The sequence below is a fragment of the Aethalodelphis obliquidens genome, unplaced genomic scaffold, assembly GCF_003676395.1.
Source record: "Aethalodelphis obliquidens isolate GAN/ISIS:26980383/991018 unplaced genomic scaffold, ASM367639v1 scaffold69, whole genome shotgun sequence".
NCBI lineage: Eukaryota > Metazoa > Chordata > Mammalia > Artiodactyla > Delphinidae > Aethalodelphis > Aethalodelphis obliquidens.
Genome location: NW_020838013.1, coordinates 1,235,479 through 1,245,391, shown reverse-complemented (window position 1 = coordinate 1,245,391; position 9,913 = coordinate 1,235,479). Strand labels below are relative to the sequence as shown.

Sequence of the window (9,913 nt, the reverse complement as noted above, 5' to 3'; positions counted from 1 at the left end):
ATTAGGTAATTCAGTGAAGTGCTTAGCACTGTTTCTGGCATGTAGTAACTACTCAGTAAATGAGAGCTTTAATAAAATTGAGTGAAATGCTGTGAAAATTTGGCAATCCCGTATACAAGCGTTAGTAGCGATTTCCCAATGAGAAAATTGAGGCTCCGCGTCTGAATGGTGGAGTGGGAATGAGGACTCAGATCTCTGGATTCCAAAGCCATCCCCTCCCCCTGTGCTGCTGGTAAATCCATTCAAGGCTGGGAAAGTACATTAAAAGTGACCTGGTGTGGGCACCAGCAAGGGGGGTGTGACGCCGTCTGGCCCGCAGCTCCGAGAAGGCAGAGGCTTCGCTGCCGGCACCTTCCACTCTGGACTCTGGGAGACGTCCAGCAGCCCAACCCAAGCCCGTGTCCTCTCTTTTCAGGTGATGACCGCCCCCGAGGAAGGCCTGTACTGTGACTAGAGGAAGGGGCTGTCCCCCATCGACCCCGCCCAGCCACCATGAATACCTCAGCCCCACCCGCCGTCAGCCCCAACATCACCGTCCTGGCACCGGGAAAGGGTCCCTGGCAAGTGGCCTTCATTGGGATCACCACGGGCCTCCTGTCACTGGCCACGGTGACCGGCAACCTGCTGGTACTCATCTCCTTCAAGGTCAACACGGAGCTCAAGACGGTCAACAACTACTTCCTGCTGAGCCTGGCCTGTGCCGACCTCATCATTGGCACCTTCTCCATGAACCTCTACACCACGTATCTGCTCATGGGCCACTGGGCTCTGGGCACGCTGGCCTGTGACCTCTGGCTGGCCCTGGACTACGTGGCCAGCAACGCCTCGGTCATGAACCTGCTGCTCATCAGTTTTGACCGCTACTTCTCCGTGACCCGGCCCCTGAGCTACCGCGCCAAGCGCACACCCCGCCGGGCGGCCCTGATGATCGGCCTGGCCTGGCTGGTTTCTTTCGTCCTCTGGGCCCCAGCCATCCTCTTCTGGCAGTACCTGGTAGGGGAGCGGACGGTGCTGGCCGGGCAGTGCTATATCCAGTTCCTGTCCCAGCCCATCATCACCTTTGGCACAGCCATGGCTGCCTTCTACCTCCCCGTCACGGTCATGTGCACGCTCTACTGGCGCATCTACCGGGAGACAGAGAACCGGGCCCGGGAGCTGGCGGCCCTGCAGGGCTCCGAGACGCCGGGGAAGGGGGGCGGCAGCAGCAGCAGCTCAGAGAGGTCCCAGCCAGGGGCTGAGGGCTCCCCGGAGACCCCTCCAGGGCGCTGCTGCCGCTGCTGCCGGGCCCCCCGGCTGCTCCAGGCCTACAGCTGGAAAGAGGAGGAGGAGGATGAAGGCTCCATGGAGTCACTCACGTCCTCGGAGGGTGAGGAGCCCGGCTCTGAGGTGGTGATCAAGATGCCCATGGTGGACCCCGGGGCGCAGGCCCCCCCCCAAGCAGCCGCCCCGGAGCTCCCCGAATACGGTCAAGAGGCCGACCCGGAAGGGGCGTGAGCGAGCGGGCAAGGGCCAGAAGCCCCGTGGGAAGGGGCAGCTGGCCAAGCGGAAGACCTTCTCGCTGGTCAAGGAGAAGAAGGCGGCTCGGACCCTGAGCGCCATCCTGCTGGCCTTCATCCTCACCTGGACACCGTACAACATCATGGTGCTGGTGTCCACTTTCTGCAAGGACTGTGTCCCCGAGACCCTGTGGGAGCTGGGCTACTGGCTGTGCTACGTCAACAGCACCATTAACCCCATGTGCTACGCGCTCTGCAACAAGGCCTTCCGGGACACCTTCCGCCTGCTGCTGCTCTGCCGCTGGGACAAGCGTCGCTGGCGCAAGATCCCCAAGCGCCCCGGCTCTGTGCACCGCACCCCCTCCCGCCAATGCTGAGGGCCCCTCACCTGCGTCCCTCCACCCCAGGCCCCGGTGGAAAGCGGGCAGGCGCTGTGACCTCAGACCCAGGGCCCTGCTCGGGCCCCACCAGCCTTCCCGGGCCCCTAGGTCACCTTCCTGCACAGCCCAGGGAGACCCTGCCAACTTTCCAAATTTTGCTGTTCCCAGGCAGGGAGGGGCACCCGGGGAACTGGTTTTTCTGTTCCCTGCTGGGTGGGAATGGGCCCTTCACCAGGAAGAAGGCCCAGGAGGAGGGTCCGGGCTTTGGCTTCCTTGTTTGTGTTTAGACAGGAAGTCCATCCAGGGCCAGCAGTGCGGGCCAGGAGAAAGGAGATTTAGCTGTGCAGTCATCCTTGGCCCAGGGGCTGGCCTGGATTGAGCGGGAGACGGCACCCCCTGCCAGCAGGGAACTGACACCAACCACTGAGACAGAAGCGTGGCTCAAAGGGAGCATCCCCCGCCCTCCCCAGGGACCCCCTCCCTCCCCAGGCACAGCCCACTCTGCTGGGCCCTAGGCACACTCTCTGGGATTATCCAGCCTCCCTACACATGTCCCCAGAGTGTCCCTAGGTGGGTCACCCCCAAGGCACATGTCCAAGCATCAGCAGGACAATGACACCAGAGGGGACCAGCATGGTTAGTCACCCCGTCCAAGTCCCGAGGCAGCATCAGGACCAGGCGCCAGGTGTCCCAGCTGTCCCACTGTGTCATTTCCCTGGGAGTGAGGGGCAGGGGTGCCTGCTGTCCAGCCCCACACCTATACCCCCTGCCCCAGAGAAACCCTCAGTCCCACCCTCCCTGGCTCACAGACGCCACCTGGAGAGATCTGTTCCATCAGATCTAGCCAGGCCTCCCGCATGCTGCCTGCCTCCGGCCCCACCCCACACCGGCCTGGCCCAGCCAACAGGTTCTCTGCTGTGAGCTCCCCAATCCGACCCATGCATGGCCTCCCAGCCACCCTTATCTCCAGGCCCAGGTCCCAAATGTTCTTTCCTCCTGACCTCAGCAAGTGCTGAGTCTGTGAATAAAGCCACATAACCAGCGGGCGCTAAGGGGCCTTCTTCCCTGTGTTGGCTCTTTTTTTTTTTTTTTTTTTTTAATTTGGCCACACCTCGAAGCCTGCGGGATCTTAGTTCCCCACAGGGATGGAACTCATGCCCCCTGCAGTGGAAGCGAGGAGTCCTAACCACTGGACCACCCGGGAATTCCCTCTAGGACCTGGTCTGAAGCCAGGGCAGGATGGGGCAGGGAGGGTCCAAGCACCATAAGAAATGGGTCACTGCCCTGAGAGTGGTCTCAGGAGGGGCAGCACAGAGTGGCTGGATCTACTGAAACCTGTGGGCCCAGCACCTAGGGTCCCCGGCTCAGGTGAGTAGGGCTGTAGTGGGCAGAGCTGTCTCCCGGAAGCAAAGTTGCTGAGCGGTTATATTTTACTACAGTGAAAGATGCAAATTAGAGTCAGCAAAGGATGAAGGTGCACAGGCAGCGTCCAGGAGAGACCAGCTGCAAGCTTCTACTGTCCTCTCCCAGTGGAGTTATGGGGACAGCACTTAATTCTCCCAGCAACAATGAGTCACCAGCCAGGAAACACAGTTTCCAGCTGTACGAAGTACTGCCAGCCAGCAAAGCCGAGCCAAGTCTTGGTGTCCAGCGTTTAACGGAGGCTCCTGACCACCCACATAGCTGCCCTTACTTAGTCTCCGGCCCCTCCAGAGGCTAAACTGATACGAAGAGGCCCATGGCCCCCAGATAAGCAGAGACACTCTTACCAGGCAAGATATTCCAAGGGTTTAGGGGCCGTCTCCCAGGAGCCAGGCAAGGGGCAAACCTTTCTTTGGAATGTGTGGCGTTTGGACAACCCGGACCTGCTGAGTTAATCCTTCAGTGCACAGTGCTCCTGTCCAGCAGCATCAGTATCACCTGGGAGCTTATTAGATGTACAAGTTCTCAGGGTCACCCCAGATTTACTGAATCAGAAGCTCTAGGGGTGGGTCGGAGCCATCTGGTTCAGCAAGCCGTCCAGGTGATTGTGATGAAGCCTAATGTTTGAGAAATGCTGGCCTAGGGAATGAGGTCCCAGGTGGGGCTAAACCCTTACAGAGAAAGAGAGTGAAGATTCACCCCACACACAGCTGTCAGGACTCCCAGAACCCTTAGAAAAGGAAGCTTCCGACGCTATGGGCAGGGGCAATCCACTCAGGAGGCGGACAGGACAGCCCAGCCCAGGGCTGCCAGGTGCACTGCACTGTGGAGAATGACTGTAGGACACAAAGCCCATCCCCCTCTCCCACAGCACAGCTTCCTGGGTTGTCAGATCAAGACCTGGAGAGGGTCCCTCCCTGGCCACCGCTTAGCCCTGAGCCCCCTTTCGTGTTAAATGCCCTGCCCTGTGTTGAAGGCATTGGTCCTGGGACACGGATGAGGGGTTGCAGGGGAGACTGAGGAAGCCAAGCAGTATTGGGAGAGCGGGGGTGTTGGAATCAGACTGGCTTGACCTCTACTGGAGGCCAGGAGTTGGGGGTGGGGGGAGGCGGTCAAAGCTGGTATTCGGGTGAGGAATGGGGCTAGCAGGTCACGTGTCCCTTGTCCCAGGCACAGGCCCGTGCCCCCTCCCCTCAGGCATGTCTCTTACTTTCTGGGTCCTCAGCTCTGAAAGGGGAAGGAGCCCTCCAGGAGCCTTAAGAGGATGAGACAGGCTGTAGGAAAAGCACCTGAGTGACTTTTACCATAGGACCAGGCTGCTCGCAGGTGAAGGCCAGACACCAAGTCCATTTTCAGGCCCACACCTTTCCCTTCTCCTCCCTTCTCCTCTGGGCTTCTAAAAGAGTCCAGAGTCCCATCGCCCCAGCCCAGGGAGAAGAAACAGGGCTTGGAGAAAGGAATAGGGGTGGGGGAGAGCGTGCAATCCAAGAAGCCTTCCCAGAGGTGGCGTCTGTGCCCTGAAAGCCACTGAAGCGAGATTCCTGCAGAGCCAGCTGCCAGAAGTTGGAGGAGATGGCTGGAGCCCGACAGGAGAGGATGGCTGGACATGGCATCGTCCACCCCAGACACTGCACCCCCTCCCGCCTTGAGGGAATACTTCTCTGCCCCAGAAACAAGGGCGTTTTGTGCCAGAGCAGGATAGTAGGGAAAGAATGGGGTGGTTTTGTGAATGCCGCCTCCTCCGGGCAGGAGCAGACCTAGAGAAGCGGGCGACTTAGGAGTATTTCTCCTCCCGCCGGCCCCCACCCCTCCATTCCCATCGTGTCGCTTTAGCGCCATCTGCAGGCAGTCAAGGGAATAGCCCTGTCAAGAAAGGAGGCCCTTAGAACCGGCCTGGACTGCTTCCCAGAGAATAGGAAGGAAAACAGGACAAATGATAGAGTAGATCGTCTTGGCCACCTCAGCTCCTACCTCCACACTTCAGCAGGAACCCTAGGTCCCCGAAAGATCAGCTCACTTGGCTGATACTACGCTGAGGCAGGCCCTGCCTCCGTCCAGTATGCCAACCTCACCAGACAACTAGGAGATGGATGAGGGGAGACTGGCATCTACGGACAACGCCATATTCTCCTGGGCCTCTCCCAGAACTGGTGCTGACCAAACTGTAAATTCTCCCAGGTAGCTGCTCACCTTTTTTTTTTTTTTTTTTTTTTTAATTCTTTTTGGCTGCATTGGGTCTTCATTGCTACGCACGGGTTTTCTCTAGTTGTGGAGAGCGGGGGCTACTCTTCGTTGCGGTGCACAGGCTTCTCATTGCGGTGGCTTCTCTTGTTGTGGACCATGGGCTCTAGGCGCGTGAACTTCAGTAGTTGTGGCGTGCGGGCTCAGTAGTTGTGGCTCTCGGGCTCTAGGGCGCAGGCTCAGTAGTTGTGGCGCACAGGCATAGTTGCTCCGTGGCATGTGGGATCTTCCCGGACCAGGGCTCGAACCCGTGTCCCCTGCATTGATAGGCGGATTCCCAACCACTGCGCCACCAGGGAAGTCCCCTGCTCACCTTTATAGCACAAAAGCCTTTTGAATGCCAGGCGCCCCACACCAGCCTCCAGCTGTTTGAGGTGATGCCTTTGTTCTTAGCATCTTTGGTGACACACACACACTATGTAACTCCAGGAATCAGACTGTCACACAAAGGAGGCCTGAGAACTGTTCTCACTCTTCCCTCCTGGCCCCTGTACTTCTCCTCATCTTGGTATTTCTGGCCTGACTAGCACCACCATTCATGCAGTGCTCAAGCCAGAAATCTGAATATTTCCCAAATTCATTCAGTTTTCTCCATCCCCCCACTCCCCTCTGTCACTATCCTAATGCAGGCCTCTTGCTAATAATCTCTTACTTCAAGGGTGAGCAAATTTTTTCCATAAAAGGCCAGATAGTAAGTATTTGAGGCTCTGTGAGCCAAGAGGCAAAATGAAGGATATTTTTTTGGGTACTTGTATATCATACAGTCTCTGTCGCGACTCTGCCATTAGGGTCAAAAAGCAGCCATGAACAGCACATAAGTAAACGAACATGACTGTGTTCCAGTAAAACTTGATTTGAATTTCACTGAGATTTGAATTTCATATAGTTTTCCTATGACACAAAATATTACTCTTCTTTTGATTTGCTTCTCAGTTATTTAAAAATGCAAAATCCATTCTTAGCTCACAGGGGATACAGACCCACAGGCCATAGTTTGCCCACCCCTGCCTAAATCGGTCCCACCCCCATCCATTCGCCATGCTTCAGCCAAAGGGCTTTTGCCAACACACAGATCTGACGCTGTCAATTCCTTGCTAACAGCTAGCCAAAAACAGCTTGAGATTTTTTTGTTTTTTGTGGTTTTTTTTTTTTTGGCTTCGTTGGGTCTTCGTTGCTGCGCATGGGCTTTCTCTAGTTGCGGCCAGCGGGGGCTACTCTTCGTTGCGTTGTGTGTGCTTCTCGTTGTGGTGGCTTCTCTTGTTGCGGAGCACGGGCTCTAGGCACGTGGGCTTCAGTAGTTGTGGCACACGGGCTCAGTAGTTGTGGCTCACAGGCTCTAGAGCACAGGCTCAGTAGTTGTGGCGCACAGGCTTAGTTGCTCCGTGGCATGTGGGATCTTCCCGGACCAGAGCTCGAACCCACGTCCCCTCCATTAGCAGGTGGATTCTTAACCACTGCACCACCAGGGAAGTCCCAACAGCTTGAGATTAAAAACCAAGCTCCGGGCTTCCCTGGTGGCGCAGTGGTTGCGAGTCCGCCTGCTGATGCAGAGGACACGGGTTCGTGCCCCGGTCCAGGAAGATCCCACGTGCCGCGGAGCGGCTGGGCCCGTGAGCCATGGCCGCTGAGCCTGCGCGTCCGGAGCCTGTGCTCCGCAACGGGAGAGGCCACACAGTGAGAGGCCCGCGTACCGCAAAAAAGAAAAAAACAAAAGGTGCTCCTAGCACCCCTATCACTCAGGAAATCACAAGGCAAGAGTTTGGGAGCCAGAGTTTGTGAACTTGGACAAATCGCTTTATTAATCCAATCCGCTCCTCATCTGTAAAAGACGTATAGTCACGCTGGGCCTGTCGCATATGAAACACTCAGGAATTTCTCCCCATGCCTGCAGTGGGTGAAAGCATTTCACTTTCCCTTTCTCACGCTCCTCTGCCTCTGCCCAGCCAGGTGGCGGGGAGCGGGGGAGGGGGGGTGCGGGGCGGGGGGACACACGTTACACCACAGCCCCTCAGGATCAGTAAAGTACTGGACACATTGTCTGTGACACAGTAGACAATAAATGATCATTAGTATATTCTATTTTTCCTTATTATTATATTCTGCCTTAGACGACTGGGAACCAGACAGGAAGCCCATAGGTTTCTCTGACTCCTATTAGCATTCTTCCCCTCTGACATGTGAACAAACTCTCTTTTTGAATCTTTTTATTTTTATTTTTTGGCTGCTCTGGGTCTTTGTTGCGGCACGCGGGCTTCTCTAGTTGTGGCGCGCAGGCTTAGTTGCTCCACGACATGTGGGATCTTAGTTCCCCAACCGGGGATTGAACCCGCATCCCCTGCACTGGAAGGCGGATTGTTAACCACTGGACCACCAGGGAAGGAATATGTATTAGGTCTGTGTCCCCAGTTCCCGACGCAGAGCTTCTTAAAACCCTTGGAATTTCCTGAGCGACAGAGGTGAGAGGAGTGTCTTTGGTTATTCACAATGAGTCCATTTCAATCTTACCAGAGTTTGTGCTAATGAGGGTATTCCAGGGGCGGGGAGCTAGATAGCTCCAGGATGGGGGCTGGTTACCAGAGGAATCCACTATGTGAATAGAGGGTTGGAATTTTCAGCCCCATCACTGACCTCCACGGAGACTGAGTTGATCACTAATGGGCAATGATGTCTTCAATCACGCCTAGGCAATGGAACCTCTGTAAAAGCCACTGAACAGCAGAGTTCAGAGAGCTTCCAGGTCGGTGTACACAGCAAGGTGCTGGGAGGGTGACTCGCACAGGGAGGGCATAGGAGCTCCGCACACCTTCCCTCCCCCATACCTTGCCCCGTGCCTCTCTTCTGTCTGGCTGTTCCTGAGTTGTATCCTTTCTAATACACTGGTAGTACTAAGTAAAGCACTTTCCTGAGTTGAGTTGTCCTGGTTGTCTCTAGTTGTCCTGAAGAATAACTGGACCTGAGGAGGGAGTTGTGGGAACACTCTGAATTTACAGGACCTGTGACAACCTGGGACCTGCAACTGGCACCTCAAATGGGGACAAGTCTTGGGGGAACAAGCCCTTCACTTGTAGTATCTGTGCTAATTCCTGGTAGCTAGTGTCAGAGTTGAATTGAATTGTAGGACCCCCAGTTAGTGTCCAGAGGATTGGTTGGAGTGAGGGGGAGAAAACAACACATAAACACACACAAACACACGCGCGTGGTGTCAGAAGTGTTGTGTAAAAACAGTTCAGACTATATCACAAATGAGGAAACTGAGGTTAAGATGTTTCATCTGGATAGAGCGAGGAGTCCATCCCCCAGATGACCTTCAAAGCTATGCTCTCCTCCTCTTAACCCTGACTGCCACCCCACCTGGGTAACTCACTCATCAGCGCCGTTGGCATGATCTCTTCAGCCCCAGGGACCTCATTTTCCACTTCACATCAGCCACACCCAATCCTCAGCTGCCCCCTCTTCCAGAGCTTAACCTCCAACACCCTCACTCCTGCTCCCTGCCCCCGCCGGGCCCTGTCCTTTTTCTCCCAGTCCTTCAACCCTCTCCCCTGCCATGGCTTTTCCTTGAACCGTGCCCTCTTTCATCCACACCACAAATATCCACGATCCCCCAGCCCCTGGCTTCCACCGCACACTCACCACCCTGGACCAACGCCACCAGCCATCCATCTTCCCTGGTCCTACCCAGGGGCAGTCAAGCACTGCTGGGGAAAAAGTCCTGCCACCTTGCAGATTGGCACCAGAATCAGTGCAGGGTTCCTGACCTCAGCCAATGGGCCTCACGGTGCCGTCTAACCACCCTGGTACTTGTCCTCAGTCAGCTCCCTTGCCTTATTCCCAAAGGTGCTCTCAGCTTTCCCCTTCTCTCCTCATTCTCCTCTCCTCTTTCCCTACCCTCCGTGCTCACAAGTGACCTTGCCTCCTTTGTGTTCATTTAAATGAGCGAACGCTCAAACACTGTTTAAGAAATCTTGCAGTCACTGCAGCAATTGTTTTACCTCCCACAGGTGGGAGGGTAGGCATGTGCCAGTGCCCCCCTTCTGGCTTCACAAAAAACTCCCAGGTATTTATACCTTTTACAAAACAGAGATATGAATTTCAATATTATTGCCAGGGCAACACATTATTAAGGAAGACAAGCAACCAGAATTACAAGCTGTTTAAAAGTTAAAGGTTACTTTCACAGGACAAAGCAACAGCCTCTTAAATTCATTGTTTGACAAGACTCCCTTGTTAGAAATAACATTTGCAAGGTTAGTCTTATGATTCAGAAAAGAAGCTACTTTTATTTCTGCTGCTTCAGAAGAAGACGGAGGAACATCTTCTCCTTATCATACTGAGATTTTTTTCTTTTCTTTTCTTTTCTTTTCTTTTTTTTTT

The 9,913-nt window shown here is 55.2% G+C and overlaps 1 protein-coding gene across 1 annotated transcript; it reads left to right on the top strand.

The window, feature by feature from the left end:
* The first annotated feature begins 419 nt into the window (after positions 1–419).
* Positions 420–2,903, top strand: CHRM1 (cholinergic receptor muscarinic 1). Its single transcript, XM_027090263.1, is given in 2 exon segments — positions 420–1,428; positions 1,430–2,903. Coding segments are annotated over 2 exon segments (1,380 nt in total). The 5' UTR covers positions 420–492; the 3' UTR covers positions 1,874–2,903.
* Positions 2,904–9,913: the final 7,010 nt, after the last annotated feature.